At 37.5% G+C, this 21807-nt stretch overlaps 1 protein-coding gene across 1 annotated transcript in view; it reads left to right on the top strand.

Moving 5' to 3' along the window:
- LOC143029929 (polycystin-1-like protein 2) overlaps window positions 1-21807 on the top strand; it is a 187079-nt gene extending 165272 nt beyond the window's left edge. Inside the window, exons 32-35 of the mRNA XM_076193140.1 lie at window positions 9522-9717; window positions 10019-10124; window positions 18531-18714; window positions 20882-21807. Coding sequence (XP_076049255.1) covers window positions 9522-9717; window positions 10019-10124; window positions 18531-18714; window positions 20882-21806 — 1411 coding nt within the window. The 3' untranslated portion in view covers window position 21807. The remainder of the gene's footprint in view (window positions 1-9521; window positions 9718-10018; window positions 10125-18530; window positions 18715-20881) is intronic.

Raw genomic sequence — 21807 nt, 5'->3', positions numbered from 1 at the left:
AGAAGCACAGGGTTGGAGAAAAGTCCAAGAGAACAACAAAGTTGTATTTAGAGATATATTGACACAACAGATGAAAGAACAAACAAAGGACACAGTTATTAAAGTGATGAGAGAAAAGGAGAATATAGTAAGAGACTTGGAAGACAAAAAGAAATGTATAATTATATTAGGGATGGAAGAGAAGTATCATCCAAATAGAACCACAAGAGTAAAAGAGGAAAAGGAAAAGATAAACAAGATATTAGAAGTAGTTCAAGAGGATGGACAAGAAACAAGGAAAGAAATTGAAGAAATATATAGAATAGGGAAATATAATACAGATAAGACCAGACCAATTAAGACCAAATTCAGGTCACAAACGACAGCAGAAAATATCTAAGCAAAAACAGGGAAACTAGCATACAGTAATCAATATATACAGGTGTGGATAAAAAGAGAAATGAATGAAAAGGAAAGAGAGGAGGAAAAAACAAAAAGACTAGAAGCTAAGGAAAAAAATGAGAAAAGAACAGAATCAGAAAAAGAGAAATTTTATTGGAGAGAAGTGCATATGAAAGTGAGGAAATGATTCATAGCAGAGAAAAATGGAAAGGAAGCAGAAAACATGATGCCAGTAGCAGAAAATTAAAAGTGTCTTACACAAACATAGATGGCTTAATAACAGGCTTTCATGAACTGAATGATTACCTGAAGGAAAAAGAACCGGACATAATGGGAATTGTAGAGACAAAACTGAAAGGTCCACTACCACCCAACAGTGTAGGACATGGTACATATAATTATTGGATAAGAAACAAAGAGGTAAAACAAGGGGGTAGAGTTATGTTCCTGACTAAGAAGGATATAAACATAAGGAATGTCACATATGGAAAGAATAGAGATGATTATGATGGAAGTGGAGGACAGGGATGGGAAGAGCAGGAAGTTTGTAGTAAATTATGTGCCTCCTAAAATGGCTTCATGGGAAGAGAGAGAACACAAAAATATGTTAGAAGACACAAGGATAACACTAAATAAGATAATGGAAGATGGAGGAAGAATAGTTATAATGGGTGACTTTGGAAAAAAAAATCTGTTGGGAAGAGATGACAATGAAAGATGGAGATGACCTATGGGGAAATATACTACTTGATATGATTATAGAACATACAATGACACAATGGATACAAGAGAATACTAGGTATAGAAATGAGGAAGAACCATCGAGACTGGACCTAATAATCACATCAGAACCCGAAATAGTGGACAAGATTGAATATAAGATGCCAATAAGTAAAAGTGACCACATATTGGTTGAACTGGAACTAAATGAGGAAAAATACATGGAAAAAACGAACAATATAGAAAGGGAAGATTGATGTATGGATTTTCTTTTATAAAATAAGAGAATTCTTTCAAAAAGCAGACTGGGAAAGGATACACAAGGAGGAAACAACAGTAGAAGAGAAATGGAATATTTTGACAAAAATTTATAAAGGAGTGGAAAAGTATGTTCCAAGACAAAAACAAGAAAAAGGATATGTAAAGTGTTGGTACAACAAAAGATGTAGGGAGTTAAAAGACAAAAGGGATAAAGCTTGGATAAAATGGAAAAAAGACAAAAGACCTGAAAAATGGAAAATATATACTAGTTATAGAAATGAATATGTACAAGTGTGCAGAGAAGAAAAGAGAAAATACAAAAAAGATGTCATAGAAAAATGTAAAGATCAACCAAAACTATTTTACAGATTTGTAAACAACAAACTGAAAAACAAACAAGAATTAGAGAAACTACGACAAGGAGGAGTTGAATACACAGAGGAAATAGAAATGGCAGAAATTATGAACAAGCATTTTAAATCGGTGTTTATGAGGGAGAATATGCAACCTAGAGATACTGAGTAGGAGAAAGTCCCCCCTATGAAAGAGATAGAAGTAACAAGGAATGAAATAATGAATCACTTGAGTAATCTCGATGTCAGAAAATTGCATGGACCAGATGAAATGGCAAACTGGATTTTGAGAGAATGCAGGAATGAATTAACAGACAAAATACATAGTCTAATAAGCAGTTCATTGAAAGAAGGAAAAGTTCCAGAAGATTGGAAAAGAGCAAATATAGTACCAATATATAAAGGGGGAAGCAAGGAAGACCCTACTAACTATAGACCGGTCTCTCTTACAATCACGATGGCTAAAATCTGTGAAAGAATTATCAAAACTAGATAGGTAAGGCATTTGGAAAAAAAGAAAGTACTAAATCCAAGGCAATTTGGATTTAGATAAGGATAATCATGCGTCACAAACTTAATGTGTTTCTATTCAAGGCTAATAGATGTAATACAAGAAAGATGGATGGGCTGATTGTGCATTTCTAGACCTGAAAAAAGCTTTTGATAAGGTGCCACATAAGAAATTGCTAAAGAAATTAGAAACTGCAGGAGGAATACAGGGCAAACTGCTGAAGTGGATGGAAGACTTCTTTCATGAAAGAAAAATGAGAGTGGTGATAAGAGACAAACATTCTAATTGGGATGAAGTGATTAGTGGAGTTCCACAAGGAACAGTTCTGGCCCCAATAATGTTTGCTATATATATTAATGATATGGATAAAGGAATTGAAAGTTATATGAGCTTCTTTGCGGACAATGCAAAATTGTTAAATAAAGTGAACACTGTAGAAGATAGTCACTACAGAGTGATCTCAATAAAGTATGGGAATGGAGTAGGAAGTGGGAGATGGAATTCAATATCAAGAACTGTAGTATAATGGAATTTGGAAGAAGCAAAAAAATAGTGGGATCATATAAATTAGGAGAAGAAGAAATTTAAAAAGGTAGGAAATGAGAAGGACCTGTGAGTCATTACTATGAATAATATGTCCCCTGAGAAACATATAAACAAAATTTTTGGAGAATCTTATAATTTGATAAAAACAATCAAAAATGGTATTTACATACCTGGACGAAGAAATGGTGAAGAAAATACTAGTCACTTTGATAAGACCAAGATTGGAGTATGCAGTGATGATGTGGTCACCAAGTACAAAAAAATGTATAACAAAACTTGAAAGAATACAAAGAGCAATTATGAAATTGGCACCAACACTCTCAGAACTATCATATGAAAAGAGACTAAAAAAAAATTGAGCTACAGACATTAGAGCAAAGAAGAGAGAGAGGAGACTTGATAACTATTTATAGAATCATGAAAGGCATAGAAACTATTGATAGAGATGATCTAATAAAATGGGATAGTAGAGATACAAGAGGACACGTAAAGAAAATCAAGAAAGACAGTTATAGAAGAGACCTAAAAAAGAACAGCTTTCCCCACAGGGTAATAGATGTTTGGAACAAGTTAGATGAGAATGTGGTGTGTGCAAAAACGATACACGAATTTAAAAACAGTCTAGATAAAATGAGATATGAAGATGGGACACCACGAGCATAGCTCCCCTTCCTGTAAAATACAACTAGGTAAATACTTGGATGAAGAAATGGTAAAGAAAATACTAGTCCCACTGATAAGGCCTTAATTGGAGTATGCAGCAGCACTATGGACACCCAATACTAAAAAGAATATAAGGAAAAATGAGAGACTCCAGAGAGCAACTACTAAAATGGCCCCAATACTATCAAAAATGTCATATGAGAGATTGTCAAAACTTGAACTACTGACTCAGGAACAAAGAAGAAAAAGAGGTGACTTGACCATCTACAGAATTATTAGAGGTGTGGAAGTCCTTGATAGAGATGACTTACTAAATTGGGATAAGAGAAACACAAGAGGACATAGAAACTCATAAAGGATATTTATAGGAGGGATCTAAAAAAACAGCTTTCCCCACAAAGTAGTGGATGTATGGAACATACCAGATGAAAAAATAGTGTGTGTAAAAACAATACAAGTATTTAAGAGTAAATTAGATATAGTGAGATCCAGAGACAGGACACCACAAGCATAGCTCCCCTTCCTGTAAGATACAACTAGAAATATGCACAAATGGATGGAACAGTGTGGAAATTATCACAATAAGAGTTGAAGATAAGGACATAAAAATAGAGTGTAGTGATTTATGTGCCCCTAAAAATGGGTTCTTGTAGAGAGAGAGATTACTCTTAAATGTTAGAAGATACAAGGATTTCATTAAATGGGGTGCTGAAAGATGAATGAAACATGGTACTTATGGGAGATTTTAACTGCAAAGAAATCTGTTGTGAAGAGATGAGAGTGAAAGGTGGAAAGGGATTATGGGGAAATATGGAATATACAATGACACAATGGATAAGGGAAAACACCAGATATAGAAATAATGAAGAACTGTCGAGTCTGGATATATTCTTTACATTAGAACCTGAAATTGTGGATAAAATGAAATACAAGACACCAATTGGGAAGAGTAACCACATATTGCTTGAGCCAGAATTAAAGGAGGAAATATATATGGAGTGAAATAAGAAGTATAGAAAAGAGAGACTGGTATATAGTAAAACAGAGTTTGTGAAACTTAGGAAAAAATTTCAAGAAGCAAATTGGAAAAAATTCCACAATGAAAAGATGTGATTGGAAGGAAAATGGAAGATTTTGATGGAAATCTATAATGCACTGTGGATTAATCTTTACCATGACAAAAACAGGAAAAGGAATATAACAAGTGCTGGTTTAACAGAAGGTGCAGCGAGGTGAAAAAAAAAAGATAAAACTTGGAAAAGATGGAAGAAAGAGAAAAATCCCAGAAAGTGGCAAATATATATCAATGAAAGGAATGAATATATAAAAATACGCAGGGAAGAAAAAAGAAACAATGAAAAAAGCATAATAGAAAAATGTAAGGATCAACCAAAACTAGTTTATAGATATGTGAAAGGTAAATTGAAAAACAAGCAAGAAACAGAGAAATTACACCAGGGGAACATGGAATACACCGAAGATATAGAAATGGCTGAGATCATGAGTAAACATTTCAAGTCTGTTTTCACTAGAGAAAAAATATGGCACTGGGATGAAGGGCGAGAAGTGAGATCCTCGCCATGGGGGGAAATAATATTAATGCAAGCTGGAATAATGAAACAAATAACAAGTCTTGATGTCAAGAAATCACATGGCCCAGATAGAATTGCAAACTGGATACTAAAGGAGTGTAAAGAAGAATTGGTAGGCAAAATATATAATATGATAGGTTGTTCGCTTAAGGAAGGAAAAATACCAGAAGACTGGAAAAAGGCCAACATCGTACCAATATATAAAGGAGGAAACAAGGAAGACCCAACAAATTACAGACTGGTTTCCCTTACAAGTACCGTAGCCAAAATTTGTGAAAAAGTTATCAAAAATAGATGGACAAAACATCTGGAGGAGAACAACATACTAAACCTGAGACAGTTTGGATTCAGACAGGGAAGATCATGTGCCACAAATCTGATCTGTTTTTACTCAAGACTATCAGATATAATACAGGAAAAGGACAGATGGGCTGATTGTGCTTTCCTGTATCTACAAATAGCTTTTGATAAAGTGCCACATAGGAAATTATTAGGAAAACTGAAAACCATAAGAGGGGTACAAGGTAAACTACTAGAATGGATGGACTTTTTGCATGGAATAAAAATGAGAGTAGTGCTCAGAGATAATGTTCTGCTTGGGAAGAAGATTAGTGGAGTTCCACAGTGATTGGTACTGACTTCAATAATGTTTGCTATTTATGTGAATGACATGGACAAGGGTGTGGACAGTTACATGAATTTCTTTGCTGATGGTGCAAAATTGTTGAGAAAAATGAGCACTGAAATAGACTGTGAGTTGCTGCAGAGAGATCTAAACAGGGTTTGAGAATGGAGTCAGAAGTGGGAAGTGGACTTCAATATTAAGAAATGTAGTATAATGGAATTTGGAAAAAGTAAAAACGAGATATCAGGACAATATAAAATTGGTGCAAAGGAAGTAGAAAAAAAGTGGGATTTGAAAAAGACCTGGGCATAATCATCACAAAGGACATGCCCCCTGATAAACAAATAACTAAATTGTTGGAGAAACCTACAACTTGCTGAGATAAATAAAATGGCATTTACTTATTTGGACAAAGAAATGGTGAAGAAAATACTAGTCACACTGATAAACCCAAGACTGGAGTATGCAGCAACACTATGATCACCCAGTACTAAAAAGAATACATGGAAAATTCAAAGAATCCAAAGAGCAGCTACGAAGATGGACTCCACTTTTTCAGAACTGTCAATGCAGAGAGATTGTTAAAACTAGAGTTACTGATCCTGGAACAAAGAAGAGAAAGAGGAGACTTGTTGACCACCTATAGAGTCATGAGAGGTATGGAAGTCCTTGATAGAGAAAACTTACAAAATGGGATACGAGAAATACAAGAGGACATGGAAGGAAACTCAAAAAGGGCAGTTATAGAAGAGACCTAAAAAAGAATGGCTTTTCCCACAGAGTAGTGGATGTATGGAATAAACTAGACAAAATCTGCAAAAACCATACATGAATTTAAGAACAAATTAGATACTGTGAGATACAGAGACGTGACACCACGACTGTAGCTCCCCTTCCCATAAGATATAACTAGGAGATCTACTATTTACAAAATTATGAAAGGGATGGAAGTCCTAGATAGAGATGATTTATTAAAGTGTGATGAGAGATAAACAGGAAGACATGAAAAGAAACTAAAAAAGGATAGTTACAGAAGAGATTTGAAAAAGAATAGCTTTCCACACAGAGTGGTGGATATCTGGAATGAATTGGATGAGGCAATAGTGTGTGCAAATACTATACAAAAATTTAAGAACAAACTTGATGCTGAAAGATACAAAGACAGGTCACTATGAGCATAGCTCCCTTCCCATATAATACAACTAGGTAAAAAAATACATGATATAAGCAAGATTGAGAGAATACAAATGGCAGCAACCAAACTGGTCCCCAGCCTGGCAGATAAACCATATGAGGAAAGATTAAAAATACAGGGTCTACCAGTTTGAAAGATCAAAGAGAAAGAGATGACATGATTTCAGTGATCAGGTCACTAAAGAGGATAGATTGCCTTGATAGAAGAGATCTTAAAGATGGGAGGGCTTTTAGAGGTCATGGAAGTAAATTAAGAAAGACCATATGCCAAAAGTATGTAAAGAAATAGTTTTCCATATTGATGTATAAATATCTGAAATAGCTTAGAAGGTGATATAACCCAAGCTCAAACAATACACGAGTTCAAAATTTAATATGATAATTGTAAGTCAAAGATATAGATTAAGTTGGAACCCTACATGAATTTCAGTCAAGGTATGTTAGGAAATTAGAGAATAGGAGACAGAACATAATGAGTGTTGCTCCTTTCCTGTGTACTATAATTAGGTGGTCTATGCCAGCATGTTTGCAGATGATGCAAAAATCATGAGAAGGGTGAAAAATGAGGAGGACAGTAGAATATTGCAAAAAGATCTAGATACTATTTTTGCATGGAACCAAGAATGGGAAATGGAGTTCAATGCCAAAAAATGCAAAGTAATAGAAATGGGTAATAGCAGCAAAAGGCCATCCTTAAACTATTCCTTGGGGAGCAAACACATTATAAAAGCAAAAGAGGAGAAAGACCTAGGAGTCTTGATAAGACAACCTGTCACCTGACAGACATATCATCAGGGTTGTGGGAGAGACATATGGACTACTGCAGATTAAAATGGCTTTCCATTATGTGGATAAAGAGATAGTGGGGGGGATGCCAATTAAATAAAGCAGCCTTGTTGTGGATGTGCTGTGCTTTGCTACATTGCCTCTGATCCAGGGCAATGAGTGAGATGCAGGGATCACCCATCATCCAGGAGGAGCCAAGATAAGAAGGAGGGAGGGGGTGAGTGGGAGTGGAGTATATGGGGATGGAATGGGTGGGAGTGGATTTTATGCCTTTGTTTTTTGGCTACCTCTCTTATAAGGAGGAGCAGCCTTTGATATATGTATGTTAGAAAATTAGAGAATAGGAGACAGAACCCAACAAGCATTGTGACTTTGTAATCCTTTGTATACCACAATTAGGTAAACAATTAGGTAAATACACACTCAACCAACTTTGAAAGATTGAAGAGAAAGAGGTGACATGATTACAGTATTCAGGTCACTAAAGGAGATAGATTGCATTAATAGAAAAGATCCCCTGATGAAAGATGGAAGGGCTTTAAGAGATCATGAAACTAAATTAAGAAAGATCACATGTTGAAAGAATGTGAAGAAATACATTTTTCCTTATAGATCTATATGTGGAATAGCTTAGAAGGTGATAGCCCAATCTAAAACAGTACAATAGTTCTAATTTAAATATGATAATTGGAAATCAGAGATATAGATTAAGTTGGAACAATACATGAATTTGGGTCTAGGTATGTTAGAAAATTAGAGTAGAAGATGGGACCCAACAAGCGTTGCTCCTTTCCTGTATACTACAATTAGGTAAATACACACAATGACAATAAAATAGTGTGTGCAAAAAACATTCAAGAGTTTAAGAGTAAACTAGACACTGCGAGATACAAAGATGGGACACCACGAGCATAGCTACCCTTCCCACAAAATACAACTAGGTAAATACACACACACGATTGAGAGAATACAAAGGGCAGCACCCAAATTGGTCCCCATCCTGGCAGATAAATCATATGAGGAAAGAGTAAAAGTACTAGGTCTACAAACTTTGAAAGATCGAAAAGAAAGAGGTGACATGATTACAGTGTTCAGGTCATTAAAGGGGATAGATTGCATTAATAGAATAGATCACCTGATTAAAAATGGGAGGGCTTTAAGAGGTCATGGAAATAAATTAAGAAAGACCTCATGTCTTAAAGATATGAAGAAATACAGTTTTCCTTGTAGATGTATAAATATATGGAATAGCTGAGAAGGTGACATAGCATAAGCTTAAACAATACACGAGTTCAAATCTAGATAAGATAATTTGAAATCAAAGATATAGATTAAGATGGAACCATACGTGAATTTGAGTCTAGGTATATTTGAAAATTAGAGAATGGGAGATGGGACCCAACAAGCATTACCCCTTTCCTGTATATTATAATTAGGTAAATACAATTAGGAAAATCCACACAAAATAATGAATTTCCCCAGATACAACCACCACATAGAAGACACAAAAGATCTGATTCTAAATTGCCCTAATTTCATCTCACCCAGACAACAAAATATCTTTTTCCTGACTGAATTGCAGGCTAACTCAGTGGCTGTTGCCATTAAAGAGCTGTGGGTCTCCTGCAAGAGAGACCTTTGCCAATGGATTGATTGATCCAAGTGAAATAAGGCGTTTGTTGTATATTTCAGGGATGATGAAAATACTACTATAGAAAGCTGAATTATCTTAAATCTTCCTTAGAGAAATGGCCTTATGATAGTTTTAGTAAATCACACAGGTTTATTCCTTTAGAGGTCAGAGGATTTAAGCTAAATGAAATTAAGTTCCATTGCCAAAAGAAAATCCTTAGAAATGCTAAACTTGTTAAAATGACCCTTAAATACAGGTACAAAACCCCTGAAGAACTGGATGCCTTTGCCAAGTCAGGCCGCCTGGGGTCATACAGTGGCGGAGGTTATGTAGTGGAGTTAAAGGGTGCTACTTCTGCTATCAAGAAGAACCTGGATTTCCTTCATAGGCATGACTGGATTGACAGCCACACTCGTGCCATCCTCCTTGAGTTCTCAGTCTACAACACAAATGTAGGATCTTGTCTCATTGCCTAACTGGTCTTGCTCCCTGATGGGCCTACTTTCCATGCTTATTTGTACCTGTTTGTCTGTTTTCAACATTGCTAAGGGCTTTCTTTCCTACTTCTGTAATATTCCTATATATATCAGCTTGTGTTAATGTATATGCATGTACTTTGATTATATGGGAGAAAAGACTTTGCTACCCCATTTATGAAGGGGAAAAGTCATTGTTCTTGTACCAAAATCACTATTGTCATTGCCAATTTCATCATTATTTTTAAAGCTGTTATTTCTCTATTGTGGATACCAGGTAAACCTCTTTGGGATCTGCACAATCCGAGCAGAGTTTCATCCAGGTGGGGGGATCCGCACCAGCTGGCGTTTTGATGCTAAGGAGCTCCTTCCTGATAACTCAGGTATTTAACAATTTCACAGCACATTTTATATATATATATATATATATATGTATGACGTAAGCGGAATAGGAAACACAGGAGTCTTAGTCTTGAGTTTATTCCTGACTAAGACTCCTGTGTTTCCTACTACGCTTACGTCAACCTGTCAGAATGTCTCAACATATATGTATATACATGTATGTATATATATATATGTATGTATGTATGAGACACAATAGATAAAATGTATTGTAATCTATGGCATCAAAGAGAAACATGGACTAATAAGGTTCCAAAGGGAAAAAGAGGAGAGGAATATAGTGATGGAGATACTAAAAGAAATACAGGAGGAGGCACAAGGACTTGAAAAGGGAATAGAAGAAATTTACAAGATGGGAAAATATTCTGAAGAGAAGAATAGGCCTCTCAAAGTAGAACTTAATTTCCAGAGGATAGGGGAAGAAATATTAACAAATGCAGGAAGACTAGCAAAAAGTAATAACTACAAAAATTTATGGATAAAAAAGGAACTGGGTGATGAGGAAAAAAAAAGAAAAAACACTAAAAGAGGAAGCCAAGGAAAAGAATGAAAAAAGAATGGAGAATGAAAGGAAGGAGTTTTTTTTGGAGAGAGATGGACTTAAGACTGAGGAAATGGTACTTAAGGGAAAAAGAAATGCAGGAGCAAGAAGAGGCAGAAAAGGAAAAAAATTAAAGGTATCATATACCAACATAGATGGATTGATATCAGGAATAGATGAATTGAATGACTATCTGAAACAAGAAAAACCAGATATAATGAGGATTGTGGAGACAGAATTGAAAGGATCATTACCACCAAATAGGCCAAGGATTATATACTTGTTGGATCAGAAACAGAGAAACAAAGCAGGATGGAGGAGTCATGTTGCTAACCAAGAAAGGCCTAAATGCAACAGAAATCACAGAAGGACAGAACAATGTGGAGTTGATTTTTATAAGAGTTGAGGGTAGAGATATGAAAAATAGAAAGTATGCAGTGATTTATGTCCCACCTAAAACTCATGCATGGAATAAAAGCGAACACTCCAAAATGCTGGAAGACACAAGAAAAACACTAAATGAAATACTAAAGAAGGAAATCTGGTGATTATGGGTGATTTTAACTCGAAAGAAATATGTTGGGAAGAAATGACTGTGAAAGGTGGAGATCACCGGAGAAACATATTACTGGAAATGACCATTGATTACACATTGATGCAATGGGTCAAGGAAAACACCAGATATAGAAATAACAATGAACCCTCAAGATTGAATTTTATATTCACATCAGAACCCGAAATTGTGGATAAAATCAAATACAAGACACCAATTGGAAAAAGTGATCACATACTATTAGAACTAGAATTAAATGAAGAAATAAATATAGAAATAAACAAAAAAAACACAGGAAAGGAAGACTAATGTATAACAAAATGGATTTTAGGAAAATTTGAATATTCTTTCAAGAAGCAAATTGGGAAATATTTAATATTGAAGAAACAAAGGTGGAAGAGAAATGGACAATTTGGAAGGAAATCTATAATGAAGGAATGGACAAGTATGTACCTAGACAAAAACAGGAAAGGGTATACATAAAATCCTGGTACAATAAAAAGTGCAGTGAGGCAAAAGGCAGAAAAGATATAGCCTGGAAAAGATGGAAAAAAAATCTGAGAAATGGAAAATATACACCAAACTAAGAAATGAATGTGTAAAAGTACATAGGGAAGAAAAAAGAAATTATGAAAAGGACATAATAGACAAATGTAAAGATCAACCCAAATTATTTTATAGATATGCAAATGGCAAACTAAGAAATAAACAGGAAATACTTAAATTACGTCAAGGTAACAGAGAATACAGATAAGATATAGAAATGGCAGATATTATGAACAAACATTTCAAATCTGTATTCACCAAAGAAAAAGATAATCTACAAAACTGTGATCAAAGAAATGAAGTAAGATTTCCTCCAATGAAGGAATTAAACATCCCACCACTCACTACCCTTCTTTCTATTTCCTCCCATCCTCCTTGTTCCACACACCATCTTTGCACATCTTATGACTCCCTCCTTGAACCATCCCCATTCCTCCTTCACTCCTAGTTCTACTCTATCCTTCACTCCTCTCTTAGCTTCTTCTTATACTCCTCCTTTCTCATTTAAGCAGTTCACTCTAAGTACCTCCCTACCTTCTGCCCTTTTCCTCTTTCTCCACCTATTCTCCACTCTCAACTTACCTTCCACCAAAAAATTATCTGATATTCCCCCACTCTCTCCCCTTAGAACATGCACATCCTTAACTCTTCCTACCATACTCCTGGTCACCACTATATAGTCCATTAACACTCTACCACCCTTCCATTCACCACCCTCTCCCATGTGTACTTATGCTGATTGTCTCTTCAGCCTCTCCTTTAATAGTGCACTGACTAGTGATGTGTTCAAATGAGTGGATTCCCTCAGTTGAACAGGATGCTGTTGATATTTGTGGATCCATGTATTGCGTAGGAGTGGTGGGAACCATGCCTGTCCTTAGTTGATGGCACTGAACACGTGGTGGGGGAGGGGAATCGCGTCCGATGATTTCCTTTCCCCTCTCTTCTGGTTCATACATTAACTAAATTTTTTAGTTCCTGAGTACGAATTGAATCACTGGAGTGGGTTTGGCATGAACTCTGATTGAACTTGTAGATTCTGATTTCGGGGCATGTCATGAAGCACCTTTGTGGGTATGTCACGAAACACATTTCTTGTTTCAATAAGTTTCCGAGACACTAACACGAGTCACTGCTACGTGATTGGCAATAGCCAACAAAATGTTCATGTTTGAGGATGCAAGGTCCTCAGAAGACATGCTCTATGGGAGAGTGTGGAGTGCCTACTCCTCCCATAAGAACATGATGCCTACTGCCAGATACTATGGGCTCTATGCATGGGGTCCAGTGCACTGTTTTCGGTGGTCACTTTTCTAATCACTAAATTTTGAGAGGAATGCAATGGAACATCTGAGCAGTATTTCTAATAGCCTTATGAGGTAGTTACTAGTTACAAGAGAGGTATATATGATCCTAACTAACCTAATTAAAACTACCCTAGACAAGAAGTGGCAAGCACTCAGGGGTAGTTAATAAGCGGAACAGTTGAGAAACAAAATCAAATGGTAATATCTAGGTAAAATATACCAATCCTAATCATAAAGTACAAGGATACAAATGTAATATGGTGAACTAGTAAAACTGAGAAGTTGAGACATTTCAACCTTAACATTATAACATCTGTGATGACTTCGATTATGAGCATACAAAGACATCTTGGAAGATGGGGGGGGGGAATTCCTGAGCAAATAAGAGATACTTAAACTCGATAAGGCACTGTAACCAATTATTGCTAAACTCGGACAACAGTTGCTGGAGAGAAGGGGGAGGGAAAATATAAAGTAGTAGTTACTAGAGCCCTTAAGACTTCAAGCGGTTCCATAGAGTGAAAGAAAAGTAATAGCCAAAAGGATGGAGAGGAGACAAAAGAAAATAGGAAGTAATAGGCAGTGTGTCACAATGAAAAGTTGTGACAGGTACAATATTTGCATTTTTCTAATCTTGTGGTACCTTTCCTTCTTTGAGTGAGCAATCTATTATCTTACATATTTTGAATGTTAGTTCATCTATACATTCTTTTAGTATCCAGTTTGCAATTCCATCTGGTCCATAGTGATTTTCTGACATCAAAGTATTATTTGGTCCATTATTTCTTTGTGTCACAATTATTTCTTTCATTTTGGTTGATCTTTCTCCTTTGCCTTCATCATAATTTTGTGTACTTTCCTTTGTGAATACAAATTTAAAATGTTTGTTCATAACTTCAGCCATTTCTACATCTATATATTATGCATTCCCTTACTGCAGTTTCACTATTTCCTGTTTATTTTTTAATTTATCATGTACATATCTATAGAATAATTTAGGTTGATCCTTACATTTGTCTGTTACATTTTTTTCATAGTTTATTTTTTCTTCCCTGCATATTTTACATATTCATTTCTTACATACCAAAGGCTTTTTTCCCTCTTATAAGGGAGGTAACCAAAAATCAAAGGCATAAAAACCACTCCCACCCATTCTATTCCTATCACACCCCACTCCCTTCCACCCTCTTATCTTGGCACCTCCTGGATGACGGGTCATCCCTGCATCTTTTCCACTGCCCTGGGTCAGAAGCAGTGTCACAAGACACAGCACATCCACAGCAAGGCCACTCATTAAATCGGCGACCCACCCCTCTCCGTCCCCTCATGCAGAAAAGGAGAAGACAGGGGAAAGTCCCTTTGGGCTGCGTCAAATTATTCTAACACATATGCCTTCACCCCCATCCCCCACCCATTCCACCTCATGGATCACAACATCATAAATATACAACCATTCTCCATTCACCCCTATCTTCTGTCCTCTCCCATCCTTCCTCAGCAGACATTCCCCTCTTCCCCACTCCTTCATATAATCTCCTCTTAGCATCCATTCCCCAATGTCTATTTCTCATTACACTTTTTAATCCACCAAAGCATTTACTCACTTCTCTCAATCTACATTCTACCTCCACCCCCACTCCTCCCTTTCCTAGTACATTCGCACCCAAGTATCTAAAACTATCCACTTCCTCCAGTTTCTCTCCCTTAATACTCACTTCCAGTCTGCTGCCACTTTCTCCCCTTGAACACATCACCTTACTTTTGCCCACATTTATCTTCAAGTTCCTTCTTTCACATACTTTCCCAAACTCTGTCACTAACTTCCTCAATCCCTCCTCTGATCCTGCCACAAGCACAGTGTCATCCACAAACAACAGCTGGCTTATCTCCCACTTTTCTCCATTTTCTTTAACCATCTCCTATCCCTGACCCACCACCCTTGCATATACAGACGCTCCTCTACTTACATTCATTCGTTTTACGTTTTTTTTTATTTTACGGTTGAACTGACTGAAAAAAAAAAAATTAATTTTTTTTTTTTTTTTTTTTGAGTGAATTTCTTAGTTTAGCGTGCTCTCTGTAGTTCAAACGATACTTACGCATGACGCTGTGTCCATTGTTTACATGGCACAAACGACAGACTGAACGTGCCTTGCCTCCTCCTCCACCATCTCAATTTATGTTGCTTGAATTTAATTTATTTGAAATTAATGTTATTATTTTACAATGTTATGTGTATAATTAATGATTTAGGGGTGTTTTATAAGATACGGTAATAGAATTTACAGATGTATAGTACAGTAACAACTCACGTTCATTTTCAACTTACGTTCGCCCGTTCGGAACGTAACTAAAACGTAAGTTGAGGAGCGTCTGTACCTCTTGCACCACCCCATCCATGTATAAATTGAACAGCCAGAGTGACATAACACATTCCTGATGAAGTCCCACCTTTACCTCAAACCACTCACTCTACCATTTCTAATCCTGACACAAGATCTACTACTATAGTCAAAATTCTTGACAGCTCCTAAAAGCTTTCCTTCTATACCATATATCTGCAATACCACCCACAGTGCCTTCCTGTCTATCTTGTCATAAGCCTTTTCCAAATCCATAAAAGCCCAAAAAACATCATTAACTTTTCCTATAGCTTTCTCACATATCTGTCTTACCACAAAAATCTGATCTACACAACCTCTTACCTGTCCTAAACCCACACTGTTCCTCACCAATTACTCCCTCTGTTCCTCTCCTAATCCTCTCAATCAAGACCCATAAGCCTTCCCAACTACACTTAACAAGCTAATCCCTCTGAAACTACTACACTCACACTTGTCCCCTTTTCCTTTGTAGAGTGGAACTATACAGGCACTCTTCCAGTCCTCCATCACTCTACCCTCTCTTAAACAAACATTAAATAACCTCACCAGCCAGTCCACCATCACTGTACCTCTTTTTTCCAGACATTCTGCATAACATTCATCCAGACCAGGTGCCTTACCTGCTCTCATCATCTTAACAACTGCCTTCACTTCATCTTTCCTTATTTCTCCTCCATTTTCCTCACTCATCATGGTCATTTTCTTAGCACTTTCCACTGCAACTACCTTTCCCTCCCTATCCTCCTTCACATTTAGCAACTTCCTAAAATACTCTGCCGATCTTCCTCTTACTGCCTTCTCTTCCATTATCTTCCCTCCATCTGCACCTTTTCCCTTTCATTCTCTACTTGATTCGCCTCCTCTTCCTCTCTTAATTTCTTTCCAAAACATCTTTTTATTACTTTCAAAAATTTCTGTCATACTCTTACCCCATCTCACATCTGCTCTCCTCTTTGCCTCCTTTACCTTGTACTTTACTTCTCTTTTCTTTTCTTTGTACCTCTCATATGACTCCCTCGTCCTATTTTGTAACCAATCTGTGAAAGCTCGCTTCTTCTCTTCTACAACCTTCTTTGTTTCCTCATCCCACCATTTACTACCCTTCCTTCTATTCCCTCCCATCCATCTTGTTCCACACATTGTCTTTGCACACTTTATGACTCCCTCCTTGAACCATCCCCATTCCTCTTCTACTCCTAGCTCTACTCTATCCTTCACTCCCTCCCACTCCTCTTTCAGCTTCTTCTTGTACTCCTTCTCCTTTTCATGTAAAGAGTTCACTCTCAATTTTATACTCTGCTGATTCTCTTCTTGCTTTTTCCAAATTCAATTATACTGCACTTCTTGATGTTAGATTCTACCTCCCATCTTTTGCTCCACTCTGAGACTTTGTTCAGATCACTCAGTAATGAGTTACAGTCTATTTGGGAGTTTATTCTCTTTAATAATTTTGCGTCGTCCACAAAGCAGTTCATGTAACTTTCAATGCCTTCGTCCATGTCATTTACATATATATCAAACATTATCAGAGCTAGTACTGACCCCTGTGGGACACCACTACTCATTTCTTCCCATTTTGAATATTTGTCTCTGAGCACCACTCATTTTTCTTCCATGTAAGAAGTCCTCCATCCAATTCATTAGTTTTCCATGTTTTCCAGTTTATATAGTAATTTTCTGCATTGTATCTTATCAAATACCTTTTGTAAGTCCAGGAAGGCACAGTCTGCCCAGCCATCTCTTTCTTGCAATATATCTATCAATCTTGAATAGAGACAAATTAAATTAGAGGTACCGGTACATGATTTTCCTTGTCTAAATCCAAATTGCCTCAAGTTCAGTATATTATTCTCCTCCAGATATTTTGTCTATCTATCTTTGATGATTCTCTTACAAATTTTAACTAAATCATTAGGGACACAGGTCTATAATTTGTTGGGTCTTCCATATTTCCCCCTTCGTATATTGGCACTATATTGGCATTTTTCCAGTCTCCTGGTAGTTTTCCTTCTTTGAGTGAATATCCAATTATTTTGTATATTTTTCCTGTTAGTTTGTCTATCTGTATACCAAGGTTTTTTTCACCCTTACAAGGGAGGTACATACATATACCAAGGCTTTTTCCCCCTTCCAAGGGAGGTAGCCAAAAAGGGAAAGGCATAAAAACACTCCCACCCATTTCATCCCTAAATACACTCCACACCCCTCCCACCCTTCCTCTCATCTGAGCACCTCCTGGATGACGGGTCATCCCTGCACCCTGCCCACCGCCCTGGGTCAGAAGCAGTGTCGCAAGACACAGTACATCCACAGCAAGGCCGCTTCATTTAATCGGCGACCCCCCCTCTCCGTCCCCCTTTGCATATAAGGAGAGGACGGGGAGAAATCCCTTCGGGCTGCGTCAAAATTTACTCACACATACTACCCCACCCCCCACCCCCCCGCCCATTCCTCCTCATGCAGTCACAACATCATCCATATACAACCATTCTCCACTCACCTCTGTCTTCCGCCCTCTCCCTTCCTTCCTCAACAGACATTCCCCTCTCCCCCAAAGCCCCCTTCACCCCATCCATCCACCTCATCCTAGGACGTCCCCTCATGTACACTCCCTCCACATCTGCCTTCCATACCTCTTTTACTAGTCTTTCTTCACTCATTCTTTCCATGTGTCCAAACCATCCTAATATGGTAGCCAAGTCAAAAGGCTTACTAACTCCCACCCATCCCAATCTCAAACAATACACAAGTTCAAATCCAAATATGATAATTGGAAATCAAGGATATATATTAAGTTGGAACTGTACATGAACATGAGGCTATGTACAATAAAAAATTAGAGAATAGAAGACAGGACCCAACAAATGGGAATCCTTTCCTAAATACTATAATTAGGTAAATACAAAATATAGTATTGAGAGCAATGGCGGTTCATAGCTAAAATTAGTTGGGGCCACTGCTTCATAAACTTTTTAGCCATCATTTTAATATTGAAATTCTTAACCATGTACATACTGAACTTCCTTTCCCCACCAATTTCAACCTCATCGACACAGCCTACGGTTACTTTAAACTACTGTGCATGGTGTCCTTTGGTGTGTTGACTGTCATCTTTGTCCTGCGTGAGACATGGCGCTGTTACAAACTAGGGCCTTCCACATACTTCAAGTCAAACTGGAACATTGCAGAGGTCTGTATCCTCAGTGCCTCCATTATCACCATCTTGCTCTACATTCTCAGGTAATTAACCTTTTGTAAATTCAGTTGCAATGGAATGTATTAACTTTCTAATGTTGTTGCATGTATTACAGTGTAAGGTTTATATATACATATTAATAGTTGATTTTCCAGAATATATAGGTTATTGCCCAATGATCTATTCAAAAGATGGTAGGTCCAAAATATCAGTGGACTTACACAGTACAATATCTCATTTAGTCCTATGCTTCCTCCCATTCAAATTGTTTTCACTGTAGAGAAGCTTCTGGATTGTGTTGTCGAACAACTATGGTGACATTACACAACCCTGACACAGACCATGTCACCTTCACCTCAAACCACTCACTCTCACCATTTCCTTCCCTACCACAAGCTCCACTACTCCCATAAAATCTTTGCAGTCATAACTTCCCCTTATTCCATGATTAGATAGATCATTTATTAATCAGAGCTACAATTAGTATTACAAAATGTAAGTAAAAAGAAACAAACTAAAAACAAATTGACCACCCTTCCCTCTATCACTCTTACATAAACTTGTGCTTGGCTCTCTTCTTAAACACCATGTGTGCCATCATCAACTACCCTTCTAAACAAATCTCCAATATCTCTCCACTGTGATTCCTACTTGACATCCCAAACCTCCCTACTACTCCAGTATTAATTCATTTCTTACTCTAGATATATCTCCCAGCACCATTACATATTCCTCCCAAAACTCTCAACACACTCATCTAGATACATACATACATATAACAAAGGCTTTTTCCCCCTTACACAGGGGGTAGCCAAAAAGAAAAAGGCATAGAAACCACTCCCACCCATTCCATCCCCTACATATTCCACTCCCCTCCACCCTCCTCCCTCCCTCTCATCTTGGCACCTCCTGGATGACAGGTCATCCCTGCATCCTCTCCACTGCCCTGGGTCAGAAGCAGTGTCGCAAGACACAACACATCCACAGCAAGATTGCTTCATTAATTGCTAGATAAATTAAAAAAAAAACTCCCTTGCCTCTTCACTTTTCTCACCACCAGGACCATATGCACTTAAAAAATCCATATCTCCCATCCCAAATTAACTTTTCTCCACATTAAGACATTTTTCTCCACTCCACCATACACTCTCCTATTTCATCACTTAGCAGCAGTCACTCCTTTCCAAACTCACCCCCTCATCACTCCACTCCCCCACCTTATTCCAAACTCAAACTTGCCCCTCCTCTTCAACTTAAGTTTCACTCAGTGTTAACATATCTATTTTCCATCTCACAAACATTCTGCCAGTCTTTTCCCATTTACTCTCATCTTTATCACAACCATGCACATTTAATGACTGACTAAATTACTAGGGTTCTGGTTGGAATCCTCTGCCCAGACCCTCTTATGTCTAATCACATTGTTGTTTTATTTAGTCACCTTTTGTGCCATGCATGGCAGAATTCTTTTCCTCCCTACCACATGAGAATCCAGAAGAGATAGTCATAGAAATGGTAAAGGATAAGTTTAAGGGAATAATTAAAGAACAGCTGTAGTGCAAAAAAAAACCTCATCATTCCTTTAACCCCTTTGTGCCTAGTTGTAATAAACCTCACACACTGTGCATACTTCATATTATTCATATTTTCTTACATGTATTCTTTTCAGCAAAAATTTGTCATGTTTTCTTCATTGCAAATATAGTTATTATAGTAATGTGTGTCTTCTCCACATAAGGGATGATAAGACACTGATCATTGCCTACACACTACCCTCCTATAGATAGATTCCTTTATGATTAATATTTTTCAACTTTAATATCTACTAATGATATGCAGCCTTGATCCAGAGAGGCACCCCTAAGCAGCCCCTGAAGAATTGGCTCTATTACCATGTAGTCAGTACCCCAGAATGGGAAGCATGGCCCCACTTAAAATGTGACAACATTGCCCAGTCATCATCTCCTCTCCCAAACAGTTGGAAGCTGCAAGATCTGGTTCTGTAGAGTTGATGTGGCTGTTCCAATTAGTGGTTATATGACAAGCTCTATGCAGTGATCCCAATTTTAATGGGTACAAGGGAGTCGGATTGTCTGTGGAGCAGGGTTTAACATCAGTGCCCTTGAAGTAAACAATGAGGTTCCCCCATACTTATCTTTCTTTATTGATCTATTCTTTTCATGCTTTACTAAAACATTTTTGTCTCCACAGGTTTGTGACAATGCTAACTGTTCAGGATCAGTTCAGCAAGACCTATGGCAATGGCTACATTCGGCTCGAGTATGCTGCAGCCCTTGATGACAACTGCCTCATCTTCCTTGCCTTTGTTGTTTTCTTCTCACTGCTCAAGATCATCAAACTACTTCAGTTCAACAGGCGCATGGACATTCTCGGCTTCACCCTCGGCAAATGCTGGAATGACCTTAAGATCTTCTTTGTTGCCTTTGGGATTTTCTTCTTCACCTTTGTAATGATTTTCCACAGGATGTTCATTCTGGAGATGGAGGAATTTTCAGACATGCTCTCAGCAGCTCAAATGGGGTTTGCCATGATGCTTGGCAAGTTCAGATTTGAAGAAATGGCCCGAAGCACTCCACTCTCACCTATTGTTTTCTTTGTGTTCTCCTTCGCCATCAGTGTTGTCTTGATCAATATCATGCTCACCATCATTATTATGGCTTTTACTGAGGTCAAGAATGAATTGTCCAATTTACCCAATCAGTATGACATCCTTGATTATTTGATTACCAAATTCAGGCTCCTAGCTGGCTTAGAGAAGCCAGTTGTACTGCAGAAAGTTTCCAAACCTTGTCATTCAGTCAAGAATAACAAGGCACCAGTTGACCAATTTAATGATAAAATGGGTGATCTGATCAAGCACATTAGCAATGCCTATTTTTTTGGCCAGCTTGACCTAGGAGAACTCAACCCGAAAAAGAAATACTATGCACGTGGACGGGCCTTCTCATCCACTTACAACCCAGCGCTCTTCTCTGACCAATTTGATATCATATTTGGACAGACTCCACAGAGTCAGTACTGGGATCAAGATGATGTCAAAAGCCGGAGGATAAGAGGGACCCAGCAGGGCAATCAACATGGGTACAAGAGAAGCAATATTGTGGCAAGTGATTAAT

Source organism: Oratosquilla oratoria, chromosome 11 (genome assembly GCF_046742065.1).
Source record: "Oratosquilla oratoria isolate Oo_2021 chromosome 11, ASM4674206v1, whole genome shotgun sequence".
Classification (NCBI taxonomy): Eukaryota; Metazoa; Arthropoda; class Malacostraca; order Stomatopoda; family Squillidae; genus Oratosquilla; species Oratosquilla oratoria.
This window is presented reverse-complemented; position numbering and strand designations above follow the sequence as displayed.